This window comes from Conger conger, chromosome 7, assembly GCF_963514075.1.
Source record: "Conger conger chromosome 7, fConCon1.1, whole genome shotgun sequence".
NCBI lineage: Eukaryota > Metazoa > Chordata > Actinopteri > Anguilliformes > Congridae > Conger > Conger conger.
The window spans coordinates 4305144-4326513 of record NC_083766.1 but is presented as its reverse complement, the minus strand read 5'-3'; the positions used below and the strand labels follow the sequence as shown (position 1 = coordinate 4326513).

The window sequence follows — 21370 nt, the reverse complement described above, 5'->3', positions numbered from 1 at the left end:
AGAGATGGTGCTGTGTGGCAGCTGTCAGTCGTGGTGCCTGCCCGATGGGGAAGGCCTTGTGTGACTGCAGTGCCTTTCTGTGGCGTGTTATAGACGCTCGGGTGGTGGTCTGCCTTGCGTACGGACGTGCTGCTTGCTTCACTTTCTGAAGGATGTGCGTGTGTGTGTGTGTGTGTGTGTGTGTGTGTGTGTGTGTGTGTGTGTGTGTGTGTGTGTGTGTGTGTGTGTATGAGGTGTATGACAGGCCTGTGGTTTTTTTGCTCTCCTCTGCAGTCTCGGGTAGTAGACCTGGGTCCCCCCCCTCCTCCTCCCTCCCTTTTCAATCAGCCAGTCCGCGCCTGAGAAAGTTTACTACTTATATACCTGACACGGTTGTGCCAAGCTTACAAATGTGCTGGGCTAAATATTTCATGAGCTGGAAACTCCTGCGTGCATCCTTTTAGATGTGTAGGCATTTTGATATCGCTCTCTCTGAAACTCATTTTGGAAGATGCTCTTTAAAAAAAAAAAAAAAAAACCTCACGGCTTTGATGTGCTGATTTCGTTTTTCTTCGATGAGAACGAGATTGCCACAGAGAAAGCGCGGTGTTTCTGCGCTGCCTGAAAGTCTTTTCAGTGCGTTACCACGGCATTCGAAGAGATTGATTCATTGATCAGAATTACTGTGTCCTGCGTCCAGTGTGCAAACATGGTTGGGTCCGTGGCTGAATGAGGTATCTGAAGTCAATACTTTCCAGCATAGCCCTGCCAACTGAAATGACTGGGAAAGAAATATCGGCCGTGGAGGATGTGTCTGTAATGATTCAGGACTGCTGGGGCTGCAGTCCGTTTTGTAGCCGTCTCTACCCAACCACATATACATCGAGCAGCTGATAAGACCATGGCTCTATCTGACAGCCAGCCCTATTGTGTGCCCTTTGGTCTTGTAGATTAGTTGGTTGCAGCCTGGTAGATTCACGGCTCCCATGAGCCATTGCTTCAGACCGGTTGTCTCACGTTGACATGGTCGCATGCAGAAGCGCTGATGGTTAAGCTGCGATATGGATCTGGCCTGAGGTGTGATTTGTGCGTCCAGTAGTTTGGTCTCGATTGCAGACACACGTTCTCTAGTGCAGCCGCTCACCGTTAGACTGTTCGTGAAGCGCGGCCCAAGTTGGGCTCTTATCTTGTGTCATGTGTATCTTTCTTTAGCGGTGTGTTGTACGAAAACGGTTTTATGGATGTAATCCATTGTCAGATTAATCTATGAGGCCCAAGTGCTTGTCTTTGTTGCACTTGAAGCTGTACTTGCTCTCGGGTTTTCTGTGCTCTCGTCCCTGGTTATGGGTATGCGCTTTGCTGTACGTCGCTCTGGAGAAGAGCGTCTGCCATTCGTCTGCAGGAGCAGGGGCTAAACGGCTACGCTGGGAAACATCTTTACCAGCAAACCAACACTGTGCTCCGCATCTTGCTAGGTACCTGGCTGCTGAATACCTGCTAACTGAACAAGACTATGTTGATAAACATTATGTCGATGCACAGTGACTAATGTAGCTCGTGAGGATGACTGTGTCTGTATTAGGCTGAATGTTGGCATTAAAGTGACAGTCACTCTGAAAGGTTCTGCTGTTTATTGTGGCTCCAGCATTCTCAGACACGCCGTTCTTGTTTGAAGAACTCACTCCAACCACTTCCTGTTTTCTGAGAGCCTGTGTGCACTGACACTCACGCGTTGTGTGACGCCAACGGGCAAATCCCGTATCCAGACCGACGTCTGCCCGAGTCTGAGGGACTGTGGTGTGTGTGTGTGTGTGTGTGTGTGTGTGTGTGTGTGTGTGTGTGTGTGTGTGTGTGTGTGTGTGTGTGTGTGAGAGTGTGAGAGTGTGAGAGTGTGAGAGTGTGAGAGTGTGTGAGTGTGTGAGTGTGTGAGTGTGTGAGTGTGTGAGTGTGTGCGACAGAGGACTTCCACGTGGCTCTGTACGTGAATGCTGCATTGTGGATCGCAGATGGCGTTGTGACTCTCACCGCCTCTCCAGCTTTAGGGGGAAAGTGTTTCGGTCGCTCTGTTGTCGTGGAAACAGTTGCACCTCTTTGGGTCGTGTAGTTTGTTGTTTTCCTTCCCGTGGTGATGAGGGTAATTTTCTCCCCAGAGTGCATCCCTGAAATATTATATAAATTGAACGCTGCATGTTTTGACACCTGTGAAATTCCGCTCTTCTGAAAATGAAACCTTGTTAATTTCCTTCAACAGTCCAGTGTTGTGAAAGACACACATTCTGCAGATCACTGTGTGTGTGTGTGTGTGTGTGTGTGTGTGTGTGTGTGTGTGTGTGTGTGTGTGTGTGTGTGTGTGTGTGTGTGTGTGTGTGTGTGGTGTGTGTGTGTGTGTGTGTATGGATATGAATGTGGTGTGTGTGTGCGTGCGTGTGCGCGTATAGGTGGACGAATAGATGACAACACTTCAGGAAACGCATATATCATCATATATCAAAATCATATATAGCGAGCAGCCCATAGCCTAGTTGCTAAGGTGCATGACTGGGGCTGGAAGGTTGGGGTTCAATCCCCGGTGTAGCACAATAAGATCAGTGTGGCTATTGGGCCCTTGAGCAAGGCCCTTAACCCCACATTACTCCAGGGGCATTGGCCCCTTGCTTCGTCTAAACTGTAAGTCACTTTGGATGAAAAGCATCAGCTACATGTAATTTAATATATTGTGGGAAATAAAACACAAAAACATTTTCACATTTGCGTTCAGAATGAAGTGGTGAACTGTGAGAACCCGTGTGTGTGACCTGCAGCCTTTGGTCTCAGTGAGAAGGGAAAAGGGCATTGGGCCAGGATGGCTTGACCTGATGGCGTTTGGGTCCAGGTCACCGTGGAGACGCGTGCAGGAAAGCGTTGTGTTGCGGTCTGTTGGGCAACAGTCCCCTGGCTTCCTGACTGTCCAGGGCTATTGCAGAAATGTCGTCTTTAAACGGTTGTGAATTAACTTCCTTTTTTTGGGAGGGGTGTTCTCCGTTCTGATGAATGAATGTGTTTCCTGTGTCCAATGGAAAGCATGTGCAGGGTGTTCTGGTGTGGTTAAATCTGAACGGTGACAGAAATACGCTTTCCCCTTTTATACTCACAGAATTTCCTCTTCACCGATTTCCCCCTTCCTCAGGTCTCCCCTCATGTCCATGTCAGGGTTAAATAGCCAGTTATGTGATTATTATTTTTCCATTCTTTCATTCATTCATTCATTCATTTCTCCATCCATCGGTTAGTCCTCTGGTTTCTGAGGCATGGGCTATGTTAGTTGTCCTCCTGTGTGCCTGATTAAAAGTGCCTTCTCTCTGAGTCTGCTGAGCTCTAATTAGAGCTGGGCTGTTTATTTTTTATGTTTTTTTATTTTTTTGCAGAATCTGTTAGTTGAGATTTCTTTCCTGTTTTAAAGTGAAGATTAAAAGTGAATTAAATATGAGAGTACAAGGCCTCAGTAGTAACACACACAGTCTCACACGCACACGCACACACACACGCACACACAAATACTCTCTCTCACGCGGACTCACTCACTCTCACACAAACTCTCTAAGACACACACACACGCACTCTCGCACCCACACACACACACACACACACACACACACACACGCGCACACACAAACGCACACCTCGGCTCTGTCCTTGTTGGGGCTCTTGAGAGCCGTATGAATTGATGGACCCTTGTCCAGGTTGAACATGACCTTATGTAGCCGCGCTCAGGAGCCGGGCGCCAGGGACGGCCGCCATTACGGCTCATTAAAGGTCAACACCCACTGACACTTCCACCAGCTCCGCCCAGCCAAAGATGGTCGGGGAAATGGACAAGATGAGCATGTCATAATACAAGTCAATTGCAAACCGTGTCTGGAACCTGTCGTCAGATTGTAGTCTGTCTCGACTTGTATGCGACCAAACTGGATATGCTGGATATGCATCGAGGCGGAACAATTTTAAAATATGAATATTCAAGCACCGCCCCAGAACGGATGATCTTGTGATCTGGACGGGACATTGGTGAGCTGACTGTGCTGTTTTTTCAGTTCTAATGTGAACGTATGAACAAATTCACTGAACGTGTTTACCTTCTGGAACAAAGGTCAGACCCACTCCTTAATCTGCAGGAGTCAGCTCCTTGACGAATCGCTGTCGTGTCACATGAAAGGATTTCTCTCTAAATTGTCATGTTTGCTTTTTAAATCAGATTATTTTCTTTACTGCCTGGACATTACCAATCAATCCATAAAACTATGACTGAATTAGTTTGAGGGCAAAGCAAATCCGCCTGAGAATATTAACATTTTTTTTAATTTTTTTTAATTTTTTACTCAAAATTCTAAGTCAGTGTTCTAGAACTCCAGTACTGACTGTGACATCAGCATTAGAATGTTCAATTAAGAACACAAGTTTGTGATCTTAAAGGGCTAGTTTCAGAACCTCGTGATTGGCTGGTGCGCTCTGTTGAACCAGCGAATTTGCGCAGTCTGTGGGTCCCTGTTCTGATAGCCTGCTGTCCTTTCTCTCTCACCCCCCCCCCCCGTATGTTAGAATCAAGCATAATGAGATCAACAGGAATTGAATTACAGCAAATTAATAAACAAAGGCCAGAACAGATCCATAAAGTCTTATGTGTGTCCAGTGATTACAACCGAGAGATTGTTAAGCACGGTGGACGAAACGCATTAAGTCTGTGCTGCTGTCAAGTGTTGGCTGTGTGCTGTCCTGCCCCTGTAATGGTCTGTCCATCGGGACGGCTGTGTGTGAAAACACTGACCCTTAAAACCACGGGCAGTGATGCGTGTCATTCAGAAAGCGTGTCCAGAACACAGATCTTTTTCTTTTCTGATGTTATCTCTGTTTACTGTGCGTTGTGTTGCAGATCTGCATGAGATGTGCTGTGTTTGCTTAAAACAGGGCGTCTCTGCTGTGCTCTCTACAGTAATATGTATAATTCGGAAAACGCATATGTTCAAAAAGGCCATCTTTTATGCTCTCTCTCCAGTATAGCAGTCTCTTATATTTTCTCTCCAGTAATTTGCATATTTGAGAATGCTCTTACTGTAAACAGGTGTGTAAAATGGCAAATGGCCGCCTCTGTCCTGTTCTCTACAGTAATATGTGTAATTGAGAATGCTCTTACTGTAAACGGGTGTGTAAAATGGCCGCCTCTCTCCTGTTCTCTACAGTAATGTGTGTAATTGAGAATGCTCTTACTGTAAACGGGTGTATAAAATGGCTGCCCCTCTCCTGTTCTCCGCAGTAATGTGTGTAATTGAGAATGCTCTTACTGTAAACGGGTGTATAAAATGGCTGCCCCTCTCCTGTTCTCCGCAGTAATATGTGTAATTAAGAATGCTCTTACTGTAAACGGGTGTGTAAAATGGCCGCCCCTCTCCTGTTCTCCGCAGCTTTGGGAAGCAGTTGGGAGGCAGAAGAGGCTGTGAGTGCATCACCCTGGAGCCGTCCGAGATGATCGTGGTGAGTGAGACCTGCGCTGTGTGTGTGTGTGTGTGTGTGTGTGTGTGTGTGTGTGTGTGTGTGTGTGTGTGTGTGTGTGTGTGTGTGTGTGTGTGTGTGTGTGAGAGAGTGTGTGAGAGAGTGTGTGTGTGTGTGTGAGAGAGACCTGCGCTGTGTGAGTGTGAGTGTGAGTGTGAGTGTGAGTGTGAGTGTGAGTGTGAGTGTGAGTGTGAGTGTGAGTGTGAGTGTGAGTGTGAGAGAGAGACCTGCGCTGTGTGTGTGTGTGTGTGTGTGTGTGTGTGTGTGTGTGTGTGTGAGAGTGAGAGAGACACCTGCGGTGTGTGTGTGTGTGTGAGACCTGCACTGTGTGTGTGTGTGTGTGTGTGTGTGTGGTGTGTGTGTGTGTGTGTGTGAGTGTGAGTGTGAGTGTGAGTGTGAGTGTGAGTGTGAGTGTGAGTGTGAGTGTGAGTGTGAGTGTGAGTGTGAGTGTGAGTGTGAGACCTGCGCTGTGTGTGTGTGTGTGTGTGTGTGTGTGTGTGTGTGTGTGTGTGTGTGTGAGAGAGACACCTGCGCTGTGTGTGTGTGTGAGACCTGCGCTGTGTGTGTGTTGTGGGTGTGTGTGTGTGTGTGTGTGTGAGAGAGACCTGCGCTGTGTGTGTGTGTTGTGGGTGTGTGTGTGTGTGTGTGTGTGAGAGACCTGCGGATGTGAGCGCGTGTGAGTGGCACAAGGCACGGGGTACGGATACTGCACCCTGACCAGTTTTGTAGTCCAGTCACTTAACTACAAGTCCCAAGTCTCCAGTTCCCAAGTCAGTCACCTTACCTCAAGTCCAACTCAAGGTCCCCGGGCCAAGTGGTAAATGGTCTGCATTTATAGAGCAGAGTATTTATCCAAAAGCGCTGTACAATTGATGCTTCTCATTCGCCCATTCACACACCCAGTGAACTCTATGAAGCGTGTGATTTAGTTTTTTTTTGGGGGGAATGTTTCCATGTCAGTGTTCTAGAACTTGCTTTCAATTGCCACCAGCAGTGATTGTGACATCAGCGTTAGAATGCTCGGTAAAGAACGTTCTGATCTCATATTGCAGGGTTAATTGCCTGCTTTTCCACTTCATAAATCCATTGTGTCTGAGTGACGCCTCGTGTGGCTCTCGTAGATGTGGAAAAACACATTTCCCAAAATTGGTTTGAAAAGATAACGGTTATGCAGCGTGCTACACGGGCGATAAAACGTGTGCTCTCACCGCCAGCCTGGCGCGTTTGACAGACCGTCATTAACTTATGCAAACGAGCCGTCTCTGTGCGGGGCCTGAGGTGGTGCCATTGTTGTTAAAATGGCCCCCCGTTGAGTCCCATTAGCTAATTGAAGGCTGGGTAATTAAGGGGGCGTAATTACTGTTTCTGTAGAGAGGTTAGGGGGTCGCCCGCCAGTTGGCTCTGTCTGTGAGCCGCGTGCCTGAGCCCAGCGTGTTTGGCGGTACGGCGTGTTTGGCGGTACGGCGTGCGTCGTCTCCTGAAGCGGGAGAGACTGTAGTGGGCAGATGGCGTCTCACCCAGGACCTGGCGCCTCCAAACCTCCCCGCGTTTAACACACAGTGAGGCAGTCAGGAGACGGTTCTTTAATTTAATCCTTTATCTAACCTGGGGAGATCCGCTGATCCCTTGTGAAAGGACGCCCAGGGTGAAATGTCGGGTGAGAGACGGAGAACAGTTTCGCCCCTGGAGCAGTTTTTGTGATAAGGGCCTTGCTGACATGGCATGTTTTTATTTTTTAATAAGGGACCCAACTCCTTGTATCTTGATTCAGGTCGGCATCCCTGCATGCCATGGGCTTGAGCCAGCGACTCTAGTCTCCAGTTGAACCCCCACCACGAGCCCACCCTGTAGACCATTTACAGGGCTGATCTGGGTGCTGGGTGCAGCTGTTGCATCGTGGGTAAAAGTGACACTGAATTGTGTCAGTCTGTCCGCAGGTGTACGCGTGGGTGATGTGCTGAAGGCAGTCTAGTCACGTGGTGGTTTATCTGATACACATACAGCCAGTCTGGGGTGTGTGTGTGTGAGTGTGTGTGAGTGGTGTGTGAGTGGTGTGGGAGTGTGGGAGTGAGAGAGTGTGTGAGTGTGAGTGTGTGAGTGTGTGAGTGTGTGAGTGTGTGAGTGTGTGAGTGTGTGAGTGTGTGAGTGTGTGTGAGTGTGTGTGAGTGTGTGTGAGTGTGTGTGAGTGTGTGTGAGTGTGTGTGAGTGTGTGTGAGTGTGTGTGAGTGTGTGTGAGTGTGTGTGTGAGAGAGTGAGAGAGTGTGAGAGAGTGTGAGAGAGTGTGAGAGAGTGTGAGAGAGTGTGAGAGAGTGTGAGAGAGTGTGAGAGAGTGTGAGTGAGAGTGTGTGAGAGCACGTCAGGAGCACACAGTTGTGTGGTGTGTGTTGTCAGTAATGGCAGCAGAACTGTCTGATCCTGCGTGCGTCATCTCTCCCTCCCTCGCGGTTTCTCCAAGTCTGGCAGGGACCTCACATGTGCAGATGTTTCTGTTCACTCCTCTCTCGCCCTGTTCCCGCCCCAGTTCCTCTCCTCCAATCACGTTCATCCTGAGCCCGCCGCACCTCTGAGGTCACTCCTGCGGGGGGGGCGGGGCTAGAGCAGTAGCATGACTGCCTGTCACTAAGGAGCAGACGAATTCAACAACTGCAGCATGTTTCACCAGCGAAAGCGCACTCCCTCGAACACAAACACGCACACACATGCAGACTACACACTTTGCTTCCTGTTCTGCTATTAACTCATCAAAATTCAAATTGCATATGTTGTTAGCAGTTGTTTGTCAGTAGCGAGTTTAAAAAGTTTATACACATTGTCACTGGTGTTAGTTTCAAAAGTTTATACACATTGTTTGAATCGAAAGAACCGACTTCAGTATGAAAACATAGCTTACTTCACGGTTTATTGTTGTTATTATTCAGAGTTAGAAAGAAGTTGTGTTGAGTTATGCCAGATTAAAATGAGTTGATAAAAGCTCATTGTAAACGCTTGTTCGACAGCGGTGTCCGTTCTCAGACTTGAGCGAAAGAGATGGCTTTAGTGGCTTTCATTCGCTGTGCGTCTCTGTTATTCCGAGTTAGGCGGCGGCCGTTGTGTTTGGCAGGGTTATGCAAGATTGTGAAAACAATAACAGGCTGAGTTGTATGGGCGGACCTGCTCAGCGCGGGGAGCGGACGCGCCTGCGTTCTCGGCTTCCTGCCGGATGCCGCGGCCCCCGTGCCGTCTGCAGGAGCGCAGTCTGAGTTTGAGCGCTCCGCGGAGAGTCACGGGCGCCCCGGAGACAGAGAGCGTGACCCCGTAGCCACGGTTACCCCCCTCCCCCATGAGTCTGCACCGGCTGCACCGGCTCTCCCTGGTGTGGAGGAACTGGATGTTCAACCAGGACCCCCACAACTTCACCCAGGACCCCCAGAACGTCATTCCAGAGCCCCAGAACGTCTCTCAGGAGCCCCAGAACCATGGCCAGGACCCACAGGAGCTTAGCCAGGAGCCCCAGGACCTTACCCGGGACCTACAGGAGCTTACCCGGGACCCCCGAAACGCTAACCCGCCCCCCGAAACCCGTGTGTTCCAGGTGGAGAACAGCCAGGAGGGCGGAGACCTGGGTCTGCACCGAGACGCTCCCCACAGGCGTTCACGCCGACGCTTTCACAAAGTCAACCACCGCGGGGAGAGAGAGCTCATCACCGACACACACGGCCCCACAGCGCTGAGCGTGAGTTACACTGCCGTCCTGTCTCTGTCTCTCCCTCCTCTGTCTCTGCCTCCTCTGTCTCTCCCTCCTCTGTCTCTCCCTCTACCGCCCTGTGTCTCTGTCTCTGCCTCTACTGCCCTGTCTCTGTCTCTCCCTGTGTCTCCTCTGTCTCTCCCTGTGTCTGTCTGTGTCTCTGTCTCTCCCTCTACCGCCCTGTCTCTGTCTCTGCCTCTACTGCCCTGTGTCTCTGTCTCTCCCTCCTCTGTCTCTACCTCTACCGCCCTGTGTCTCTGTCTCTGCCTCCTCTGTCTCTCCCTGTGTCTGTCTGTGTCTCTGTCTCTCCCTCTACCGCCCTGTCTCTGTCTCTGCCTCTACCGCCCTGTGTCTCTGTCTCTGCCTCCTCTGTCTCTCCCTCTATCTCCCTGTGTCTCTGTGTCTCCCTCTCTCCATCTCTCCCTGTCTGTCTCCATGTCTCTCCCTCCTCTTTCTCTCCCTCAATCTCCCTGTGTCTCTGTGTCTCTCTCCCTCTCCTTCTCTCCCTCTCTCCCTCTCTGTCTCCCTGTCTCTCCCTCCTCTTTCTCTCCTTCTCTCCCTCTATCTCCCTGTGTCTCTGTCTCCCTCTCTCCATCTCTCCCTGTCTGTCTCCATGTCTCCCTCAATCTCCCTGTGTCTCTGTGTCTCTCTCTCTCCCTCTCCTTCTCTCCCTCTCTCTCCCTCCCTCCCTCCCTCTCTCCCTCTCCCTCCCTCCCTCCCTCTCTCCCTCTCAGTAAGACCCCGGTGTGACCCTGTTCATCAGAGTGCTGGACAGCCGTGCCCCTGCAGGCTCCAGTAGAACTGTGTGCTCTGTGGAGCGTAGCGCTAGCTGTCAGCGCTAGCTGGGTTTGAGTCGGCTGCCAGGGGTTCTGCAGGAAGGTTTATGCCCTGTTGCCGAGAGACGGAGCCTGTCAGTTGGCTGAAGGGGGGGGGGGCAGGGGCCGGTGGCAGCGTTCAGGGGGGACAGAGGGCGTTTGGTTGGTTTAACCTCCTAAGACTCCACATTTTGGGCTGTACAACCATAATACTTAATTCTTAAGACCGAGAGGCCACATATGTGGACATCATTTTTCTCAAAAACTACATCATGTCAAAAGATTTTTATACTTATCAGGTCCCAATAAGCCCAAATAGCAAAGAGAAATCTGCCGTTCCTACACTTTCCTGCTATGAAAGCCGTGCTGACACGCGTAGGCTGGACTTTTCAGAGCGGTGACTTCACTGTTGTTTCCGTCCGCGTTTGTGTGCGAGTTACCTCAGAGTTATGGGATGGAAATGAAGCGTTTTCTGCGGGAAAGCGGGGCGTTTGTGTACTTCCCCTCTCCGTGTTTAAATGGACCCCCCAGCGTGGCTTTAGCTTAGCGTGTCGCTGGGAAAGTCAAACGTGTGTCAAACCAGCCGGGGGGGAGGGGGCGGGGGTGTCCACATTACTAATTTCACACACTTCCCTGCTATCAGCCGTGAGCGTTTCAGTTGCTCCGGCTGTAATCTGCATGCCCCAGACGTGGTCACTGGCGGTGTGTGAAGGCAGATGTGTTCTGTGCTCGTTGGCAATCGTCAGGCTGCGAGGTTGAGCTGTGACCTCCCTGTAACGTTTCGCACTCCTTTCGGTCTGACACCGCATCTCTCTCTCTTTCGTCTCTCTCTCTCTCTCTCTCTCTCTCTCTCTTTCTCTTTCTCTCTCTCTCTCTCTGTGTGCCCTGGGGGTTTACGCCGGCTGCTCGGATATGCAGGTGTGTGGGGAAACGTTGTTGAGGAGGTGCTGGAGTCCGTTATTGTTCTCTGTGAATAACTGCACGACACACGGCCTCAGTTGTTTTTTTTGGAATGTTTTTTATTTTTTTACATTTTTTTTTTTTCCCCAACATTCTAATTTGGTGTTCTAGAACTCAGTAGTGATAGTGACGTCAGCATTAGAATGTTTGGTTATGAACATTCTAATCACGTATTTGTGACCTCGCGCCTTAAAGCAGGGATCAGCAGCTCATGGTCCTCGAGGGCTGAGAACTGCTGTTTTTCCACCCTCTCTGTACCTGGGAGTCAGGTGTGAAGACAGTCTGGCCAATCAGTAGCACTGATTACCCAGGAGAAAAAAGAACCAGGGCCAGAGTTGATGATCCCTGCCGTAGAAGTTTAAGGATCAGCTTTAACCTCCAGACCAGAGTAGAAAGAGGGGGTGATCCCAGGCATCCGTGTCAGCCCTTCTGTAGCAGTGCTTTCTGGGAAATGTAGTCTACGGGGGTGCGTTTGTAGTGCAGGTCCATGGACGCTTGTTCTTCGTGAAGTTTAAGTTGTGTTGTGCTGGCCGACATACATGACACAGCAGGTGGTGGCCCGTGCACCAGATCTATCACTGGCTAGTTAGCATGTGACGTCAGGCAGTGAGTTAATGTGGATTAGCATGGGTTAGCTCATGACGTCAGGCAGTGAGTTAATGTGGATTAGCATGGGTTAGCTCATGTTGGCACGTGACGTCAGGCAGCGTGTTAATGTGGATTAGCATGGGTTAGCTCATGTTAGCACATGACGTCAGGCAGCAAGCTAATGTGGATTAGCATGGGTTAGCTCATGTTAGCACATGACGTCAGGCAGCGAGCTAATGTGGATTAGCATGGGTTAGCTCATGTTAGCACATGACGTCAGGCAGCGTGTTAATGTGGATTAGCATGGGTTAGCTCATGTTAGCACATGACGTCAGGCAGCGAGCTAATGTGGATTAGCATGGGTTAGCTCATGTTAGCACATGACGTCAGGCAGCGAGTTAATGTGGATTAGCATGGGTTAGCTCATGTTAGCATGTGACGTCAGGCAGCGTGTTAATGTGGATTAGCATGGGTTAGTTGCGGGCTGCCAATTGTTATTTTCATATCAGGTCCAAGTCATAAGAAAAAACCTCACTGGAGGTGAGATCAGACTCAAGACGTTCTGATCTGACGGGCTTGCGGGCTCCCGATTTATTTTTATTTTTTTGACTTGCCGGGAGCCTGTGTAGTCTAAGCTATCATCTGTTTCCTAAAAAACAAAGCGTGGGAGGCCGCCCGAGATCCCCGTCGTCATAACCCGTGAGAAAATCATATGCTCTGCGCCCACCCTTTAGCGCAGCAGAGCGGATGGTGAACTGATGTGTGTTCGCGGCAGTTCACATGCAACATGCTCATGTGTGTTAGCGTGGGTTGGCTCCAGCTAGCATGGAGCATAAAATGGGTGGCAGTTGGCAGTGATGAGCTGATGTAGGTTAGCGTGGGTTAGCGTTAGCGCGCTGCGACGCCAGGCCCTAGTTCTCGGGCCTGTTTCCGAGCCGCTGCCCTGAGGTTTGCCAGATGCCTGGCTAATTATATAATGAGCCTCTAACGGTGGTGAGACCAACAGGGCTTTTCACAGTCGGCCGTGAGCATAAGCTAGTCCGTATTTAGTTCGGAAAACGCCAGTACGGTGCAACTTGTATTTTTACCTGCCAGTCAGACGAGTAACTGGCATGAGCTATGATATACGCCACCCTCTCCCTCTGAATTGATTGATTCATGTGTTTGTTGTCCTTCTGGAAAATCCCATCATGTGCCATACGACAATCATCAAATGGCTACCTAGACGACTAACAACAACGTCAGCGACAGATTGACAAGGCACCCCAACGTTATGGTAGGCCTGCACAGAGCACACATTACATTAGCTGATGCTTTTATCCAAAGCGACTTACAGTTGATGAGACTAAGCAGGGACCAATCCCCCCTGTAGCAATGTGCTGTTAAGGGCTTTGCTCAAGGGCCCAACAGCTGTACTGATCTTACTGTGGCTACACTGGGCCTTGAACCACCAACCTTCCAGTCAGTTCTGGTACCTTCTGCCCCTAGCATACGCATATCACGTTACAACACACCTCTCTGCTTGCTCTGCCTATTTTACCTGCTAGTTTGACTGCATCTGACAGAACCTGCCCCAGTCATTTTATTCCTGCTCTGTTAAATGCCTCACTACATTTGTGTTACCGTTCGTTCTGTCTTTATGGCACTGGGCTGGCCCGCGGAGGATGGGCTCCCCTCTATAGCCTTCCTCCCATCAGGGAGGTTTAAAGTGTACTGTAAAGTGTGTTTGTGACGGTGTCTCTGTAAAATGCACTCTGCTAATGTAGTTGACTTGAGGTGAATTGAAGGTGCAGGGGCAGACCTGATGACGTCACCTGTTTGTATGTCTGGCTTTTTGATGTCAACGTACGCGTCACTTTTTAGACTGACCTCAAGGTCCGTGTCTGTCGATGAGGGCTGTCCAGGCCTGCTCCTTAACCTCTTTCATCCGGTAGGTTTTTTGATTTCAGATGATTCTACTAAACATCTGCTGGAGTGAAAAACCTACGGGATGGTAGATCTCCGGAACCAGGGTTGGGCAGCCCTGGTGTAGGCAGCCTGTCGATGCTGTAGACTGCTCTTGTGGGCTGATGGTGGTTTGATGGGCAGATATGCGTGGGTTAATTTGCACCCCTGTCACCGTAATGCAGCTCTCTGCCAGCCTCAGCGTAGCAGATTGAGCCTCTATAGGGGCTGGAAGTACCCAGCAGGAGCGGGTTAGCCACGCAGGTTAGCCGCTCAGGTGGCTACTCCGACCTCATTCTAATCACACCTGTAAGGGCAGGGCTGTGCAGGTGGAGAGCTGTTTCTGCCCTGCTCGAGAGGGTCTCTAAAGCTGAGAGAGAGCAGATTTCAGTTGTGATTTGATTTGACCCTTCAAACCTGTCCGTAGCTGAGGCTGACACTGACAGAGATGGATGGATGGACGGCTCTGTGTAAAAGGGGGTTTGCGATGTAACGCTGTGATTAGAGAGACAGAGAGGGACTGACTCATCAGGCAGATAATCCTTGTTAAATGTCGGCCCTTTTAATTCATTAAGTGTGAGGATGTTGATCTGGTGCTGCACCGTGACCCTGCAGCTGTGAGGAGCAGAAATGGGTCAGAGACACACACACACACACACACACACTCACTCTCTCACACACACACACACACACACACACACACACTACGCACACGCACACGCACACACACTACACACACACACACACACACACACACACACTACACACACACACGCACACGCACACGCACACACACACACACACTCACACGCACACGCACACGCACACGCACACTCACACACACTACGCACACGCACACGCACACACACTACACACACGCGCACGCGCGCGCGCGCGCACGCACACGCACACGCACACGCACACGCACTCACGCTCACGCGCACGCACACGCTCACGCTCACGCGCACGCGCACACGCACACGCACACACACACACACACACACACACTCACACGCGGCGCATGAACACCGTTGCTGACAGGTCTGATTAAACATGCAGTGAGGACCACAGAGTGAGGACCACAGGCGGATTTCTACGCCGTTTAATTCCTGAATCATGCAAATGCACCACAAACCATGGGGAAACTGCTGATAACGAAGGGAAGATGGTGCCTTAAGAAAGCAGAAATGCATCATGGTCATTTTGGTGACTTTTGCAGAACGCAGACAGAAGATATGTGACGCTCCTCCAGCATGTGCCTACTCAAACGGAGAGCTGCTTGGAGTGGGCTTATATCTGAGCAATTCAGCACCATAGGCTATTCTTTATCATGAATACAGTCACAGCTGCTGGGGGGTTGTTAGGCATGAGACAAAGCATTATAAAACGGTAACAACATTATATATAAACTTTAAAAAAAAATTTATTTAAAAAAGCCTTTGCAAAAAGGGTTGCAAATTAGCCATGGCTAGAAACCTGTATGCATGGCATCTAAAACGGGCTGTTTTATATCCAGAATTGAAACGGAGTTGTTTTATATCCAGAATTGAAACGGAGTTGTTTTTGTGGCTGTGGAAGGAGAGCGGAGGAGGTGTTCATTGAGTCTCGGCCCTGCGCAGAGAGGACAGGCCGGGGCAGGAGAGCGGAGGAGGTGTTCATTGAGTCTCGGCCCTGCGCAGAGAGGACAGGCCGGGGCAGGAAGTAGGCCTCGACACGCTCGCTGCAGTCAGCAGTCTGCGGTGAAGCACTTCCTGCTTCCCGTCCGTCTGCAAGACGTCTGCTCTGCCGCCCCCGGCCTCGGTTTCGGTTGCCGTTGCGTTTCCCTGCCGTTGCGTTTCCCTGCCGTTGCGTTTCCCTGCCGTTGCGTTTCCCTGCCGTTGCGTTTAGCTGCTGTTGCATTTCGGCTGCTGTTGCATTTCGGCTGCTGTTGCATTTCGGTTGCCGTTGCGTTTCCCTGCCATTGCATTTCCCTGCCGTTGCGTTTCCCTGCCGTTGCGTTTCCCTGCCGTTGCGTTTCCCTGCCGTTGCGTTTCGGCTGCCGTTGCGTTTAGCTGCCGTTGCGTTTAGCTGCTGTTGCATTTCGGCTGCTGTTGCATTTCGGCTGCTGTTGCATTTCGGCTGCTGTTGCATTTCGGTTGCCGTTGCGTTTCCCTGCCATTGCATTTCCCTGCCGTTGCGTTTTGGCTGCCGTTGCGTTTTGGCTGCCGTTGCGTTTCGGTTGCCGTTGCGTTTCCCTGCCGTTGCATTTCGGCTGCTGTTGCATTTCGGTTGCCGTTGCGTTTCCCTGCCGTTGCGTTTCCCTGCCATTGCGTTTTGGCTGCCGTTGCGTTTAGCTGCCGTTGCGTTTAGCTGCCGTTGCGTTTAGCTGCCGTTGCGTTTAGCTGCCGTTGCGTTTAGCTGCCGTTGCGTTTAGCTGCCGTTGCGTTTAGCTGCTGTTGCGTTTCCCTGCCATTGCGTTTCGGCTACTGTTGCGTTTCGGCTACTGTTGCGTTTCGGCTACTGTTGCGTTTAGCTGCTGTTGCGTTTCGGCTACTGTTGCGTTTCGGCTACTGTTGCGTTTAGCTGCTGTTGCGTTTCGGCTACTGTTGCGTTTCGGCTACTGTTGCGTTTCGGCTACTGTTGCGTTTCGGCTACTGTTACGTTTCGGCTGCCGTGGACGCTCGTGACATCACTGCACTGAAAGTTGAAGGGCCGGTCACTGCCCCGTCTTTAAACCCCGCAATCAACGTCCCGCCATTTTGGCCCCATTTCAGCCATGAGCACTACGACAATGAGCCTTCGCCCGCGGCCGCCGTCGGCAATGCGCCAACAGGGGGAGAGCGAACACGTGGACCGAAATCTCCTCTGCAGGCCCCCTCCCCGTCCCGTCCCGTGCCCTGACCTCAGAGAGGGGGGAGAGAGACGGGGGCTGATGAGGCCAGGGTCCCGGGGGGACCGGAGAAGGCCCATCAGCCCGAAACGAAACGCTGTTAGCCCGGCCGCTGCTGGCCCTGCTGCCGCTGCTGTTGCTAATTTTATGGGATTACATCATCGCAGCAGAGATGACAACCTGCCCCCCCCCCTCCCCCACCTCGGGGGACGGCTCATATTTTCATCCCACTTAGCGAGATGGATCTGCGATGCTGTAATCAGCCTGCCTTCCAGGAGCCTCTGGGAGCACTCTGCCCCGGAGGGGGGCGGGGGGGCGGGGGGGCGCGTCGAGGCTACGGGAGGGTGGGGGGGCGTTCCAGCTCTCTGTCTCCACCCCCCCGTCGAGAACAGGCCCGCCCTCCTCCAGGGCCTGCCCTCGCCCCCCCCCCCCCCCCCCCCCCCCCAGAGGAACAGGGTGGGGGCAGCTCGGGGAAAACACAGGAATTCCTGAGCGGGGGGGAGGGGCGGGGAGGAATAACAACAACAAGCCGAACGTGCACCTGAGACACGCTAACCCCGGCACCACTCTGAGTGTCTGCTGCACGGGGCCCCCTGCTGCACAGGAAACAGGAACAGGAAATGCTGTCGCAGCCAAGCGTGCAGTGGAGGGGCCGCCGGATTACTGCATATGCTTCTCATAAGCCGCTTTCATGCAAAGCGACAAACAGGATTATGAACGCATACATTGTTTCAGAAGATGTAGTCCCCCCGGGCTTCCACCCCGAAACCAGCGCATTGTTACTGCGCTAATGCGCTACCATCAGAGCCATAGCACTGTACCAAGGAGTGTGTATTAACTAAGGCGAGCGAGCGAGACGGGCAGGGCAGGGCAGAGCAGAGCAGGGCAGAGCAGGGCAGAATAGGGCAGAGCAGGGCAGGGCAGAGCAGGGCAGGGCAGGGCAGGGCAGGGCAGATGTGCATCCTGCTCCACGTCTCTGGGCTTCAGCCGTCTCAGACAGACACTTCTGTGTCATCACTCAATCCAAAAGCAACTTACGGTTGATGAGACTAAGCAAGGGATAATCCACCCTGGAGCAATGCAGGGTTATGGGCCTTGCTCAAGGGCCCAACAGCTGTGCGGATCTTATTGTGGCTACACCGGGGCTTGAACCACCAACCTTCTGGGTCCTAGTCACACACTTTAACCACTAGGCTTCAGGCTGTGTTGCCTTACCCTGCTAGTGCTACCTCTGCTCGCTATGCTAAAGCCGCTAGTGCTACCTCCGCTCACTATGCTAAAGCCGCTAGTGCTACCTCCGCTCGCTGTGCTAAAGCCGCTAGTGCTACCTCCGCTCGCTATGCTAAAGCCGCTATTGCTACCTCCGCTCGCTATGCTAAAGCCGCTAGTGCTGCCTCCGCTCGCTATGCTAAAGCCGCTAGTGCTACCTCCGCTCGCTATGCTAAAGCCGCTAGTGCTACCTCCGCTCGCTATGCTAAAGCCGCTAGTGCTACCTCCGCTCGCTATGCTAAAGCCGCTAGTGCTACCTCCGCTCGCTATGCTAAAGCCGCTAGTGCTGCCTCCGCTCGCTATGCTAAAGCCGCTAGTGCTGCCTCCGCTCGCTATGCTAAAGCCGCTAGTGCTGCCTCCGCTCGCTATGCTAAAGCCGCTAGTGCTGCCTCCGCTCGCTATGCTAAAGCCGCTAGTGCTGCAGGAGACCCTCCTGACCCTCCGGCCGCCCTCCCTACGGCCCCCCAGCTGACCGCTTAAATTCGGGATGAGAGGAGCTCGTCCTCACGGGTGCCCCTGCCCCTCCCCCAGCCTGTGACTGACAGCTGAGAGTGAAGACTGCTCACTGCCCCCCCCCCCCCCTCCTCTCCACCATATGAGCCAAGGCAGCTTAACCACAGTGCAGAACCCCCAAAAATAGCTAGTGTTTTAGTCTTATATTAAGATCCTATTTACTTCTTTTTTTTCAAGATAAGAATGTAATGCTCTCAGTGAGACATGACCGTAAAGATTCACTCATCTCAAGATTTGCAGATGGAATAACAAAATGTCCCTTGCTAAGCAAACCGTAAGTTCAAACTTGCAAATATTTTCTACGAGAAAAAATAAATAAAAATCTCAAGTCTTGTTGCAGTGAGAGGCGTTTTCCTGCCTGTGCTCTGCTTCAGAGACAGTCTGAGCTGCGCGCACTCACACACACACACACACACACACACACACTCTCCCGAGAGCTCCATGTGCTCGCCTCCCATTGGCTGCCTGTGAACGGGATGATGTCATCCTTACTTGAGGGTGAACGGCGGAGGAAATGGGATTGGGCTTCCATCGGCACTGCTGCAGAAGCCCCTGTTAGCTCAGAGACGCGCAGAGACGCACAGAGACGCACAGAGACGCACAGAGACGCACAGAGACCCGCAGAGACCCGCAGAGACCCGCAGAGACCCGCAGAGACGCACAGAGACGCACAGAGACCCTCAGAGACGCTCAGAGACCCTCAGAGACCCTCAGAGACGCGCAGAGACGCACAGAGACGCGCAGAGACGCACAGAGACGCACAGAGACCCTCAGAGACGCTCAGAGACCCTCAGAGACCCTCAGAGACGCGCAGAGACGCACAGAGACGCGCAGAGACGCGCAGAGACGCACAGAGACGCACAGAGACCCGCAGAGACGCACAGAGACGCACAGAGACCCACAGAGACCCACAGAGACCCACAGAGACGCACAGAGACGCGCAGAGACAGAGACGCACAGAGACGCGCAGAGACAGAGACGCACAGAGACGCACAGAGACAGAGACGCACAGAGACAGAGACGCACAGAGACCCTGAGAGACGCACAGAGACGCACAGAGACAGAGACGCGCAGAGACCCTCAGAGACGCACAGAGACGCTCAGAGACGCTCAGAGACCCTCAGAGACCCTCAGAGACGCACAGAGACGCACAGAGACGCACAGAGACGCACAGAGACGCACAGAGACGCACAGAGACGCACAGAGACGCACAGAGACCCACAGAGACCCACGTATTCTGCCTGGCCCTGACCCGCGCCTTCTGGGAGCAGGTTAAAGAACCTCCCGGCTTACGAATCCTAACGCGCTCCAATTTTACGGGCCTGGAACCGTTGATTTAATTCCCCGCTCCTGTGCATGCTTTGATTGTGAGACGTTCGACAGAGGCACGCGCACGCCACACGCTGGGTGTGTTGTGTGTGTCACAAGGCTGCTCTCGGGCATCGGAGAGGCGTTCAGTGCCATCTTACTGCAGCCTGTGTGAAGCCAGCAGACCAGGTTTCCTCCTCTTTGTTGTGCCTGATATTGTCACAGAGGAGTGTTTCTGTCATCCTCCTGCAATCCCTCTCCCCTCAGACACCGTCTCACACACACACACACACACTCACGCGCACACACACACACTTCACACTCATTTCTGCAGAGGCTCCTGTTGAGCTGCAGTGCCAGGCATTGTGGGAATGAATGAATACATTTGCATATTTGCCTGCATTAGGTCTGACAGCCGGAGAAACATCTGCCCACGAAACACGAGCCGACTGAGGCTTCTACTTCTGAATTAGTATCATCATCAGTATTATTATTACTATTAGTGTTTGATTATTGTGTTTCTCTTAGCCCTGTCCCCTCTCCTGGCGGGGGTCAGGGGACTCTGGGGTTTATGTTGTTTTTTGATCAATAAAGGTTCTCCGTCGTCTCTGTTCTCTCCAACTGCCAGACGGCCGATCGTGCTAATGCAGCTTCCCTGGCAAACCCATCCCTCTCTCCCTCTCTCTCTCCCTCCCTCCCTCCCTCCCTCCCTCCCGCGCACGGCTCTCCCTCTCCACACAGGTGATGTCATCTTTTTCTGCTCCTCTCTCTCTCTCTCCCTCTCCCTCTCCCTCTCTCTCTCTCTCTCCCTCTCTCTCTCTCTCTCCCCCTCTCCATATTAGCTGTTCCGCCTTGCGGAGGGCTGTCCAATCGTGCGGAGCTCCTGGTCGGGGATGTGCGTTAGCGTTAGCGTCGGCTGGTGAGTGTAGCAGGCTGTGTGGCCCCAGAGATCGCGGGAGCGTAGCGAGGCGTTCGCATCGTCTCTGCCGCCGCCGGGGGTGCGAGACGCGCAGGGCGCTACGAGCCGGGAGGGGGGCAGGGGCAGGGGGGGGGTCAGCCGCGAGGAGGAGGGGGGGGGGGCGGTGAACGGGAACGCCTGAGGAGTTCGCCTCTTTCCAGGAAAACTCGGAGCAGCCCGGTTACCAGGTTACCGGTGTCCGTGGAGTCCGCCTTCGCCGTGGCCAATGAGGTGGTCCGCTCGGACTTTCGGCACATCCCGGGGGGGGGGCGCAGACCCGGGTCCTCGGCGCGACCCCGTGGCCACAACTTTTCCAAATCGGAGGCTTTCCCGACCCGGAGGCGCTGTCCCGCTCCCGGGAACGTCCAGCGCCAGGACTCTCTCCTCCAGCCGTGGATGACGTAATGGGAGCGCTCCGTACGGACTGCTAGTTTGTGTTTTTTGGGGCTCGTGCGGGTTTGAGACGGAGAGGAGTGGAGGGGGGTGAGGCTGTGTTCTTCTGTGATTGACAGCTGGGAATTCTCTCTCCCGATCTCCGGGATTCGGATGCGCCCTGCGGACTGGTGCCGCGGTCTCCAGGGGTGACTCCCGCGCGAGAAACTCACTCCCATCGGCTTTGCCGAGGCTTTTTCCCTCCGCGTTCGGAAAAGGGAAACTTTCCCTCCCCCTGCCTGGGAAATGGCTTTCCTGGTCCGTTGCTATGCCAACTGTCTGCAGCCATGGTCCTCCAAAGTAAGTGATGCTGTAATCCCATCAGCCCCTGCTCCCTGAGGGCTGTCTGCATGGGCTCTGCTGCTGTTCAGCCATGTGCTGCTCTGCCTGGCACCCTCTCTCTCTCTCTCTCACACACACACACACACACACACTCACACACTCACTCACTCACTCACTCACTCACTCACTCACTCACTCACTCACTC

General features: G+C 52.5%; 1 protein-coding gene across 1 annotated transcript in view; it reads left to right on the top strand.

The window, feature by feature from the left end:
- Positions 1 to 21370, top strand: part of rapgef6 (Rap guanine nucleotide exchange factor (GEF) 6) — a 119009-nt gene that overhangs the window by 32651 nt on the left and 64988 nt on the right. Inside the window, exons 5-6 of the mRNA XM_061247671.1 lie at positions 5415 to 5484; positions 9074 to 9214. Coding sequence (XP_061103655.1) covers positions 5415 to 5484; positions 9074 to 9214 — 211 coding nt within the window. The remainder of the gene's footprint in view (positions 1 to 5414; positions 5485 to 9073; positions 9215 to 21370) is intronic.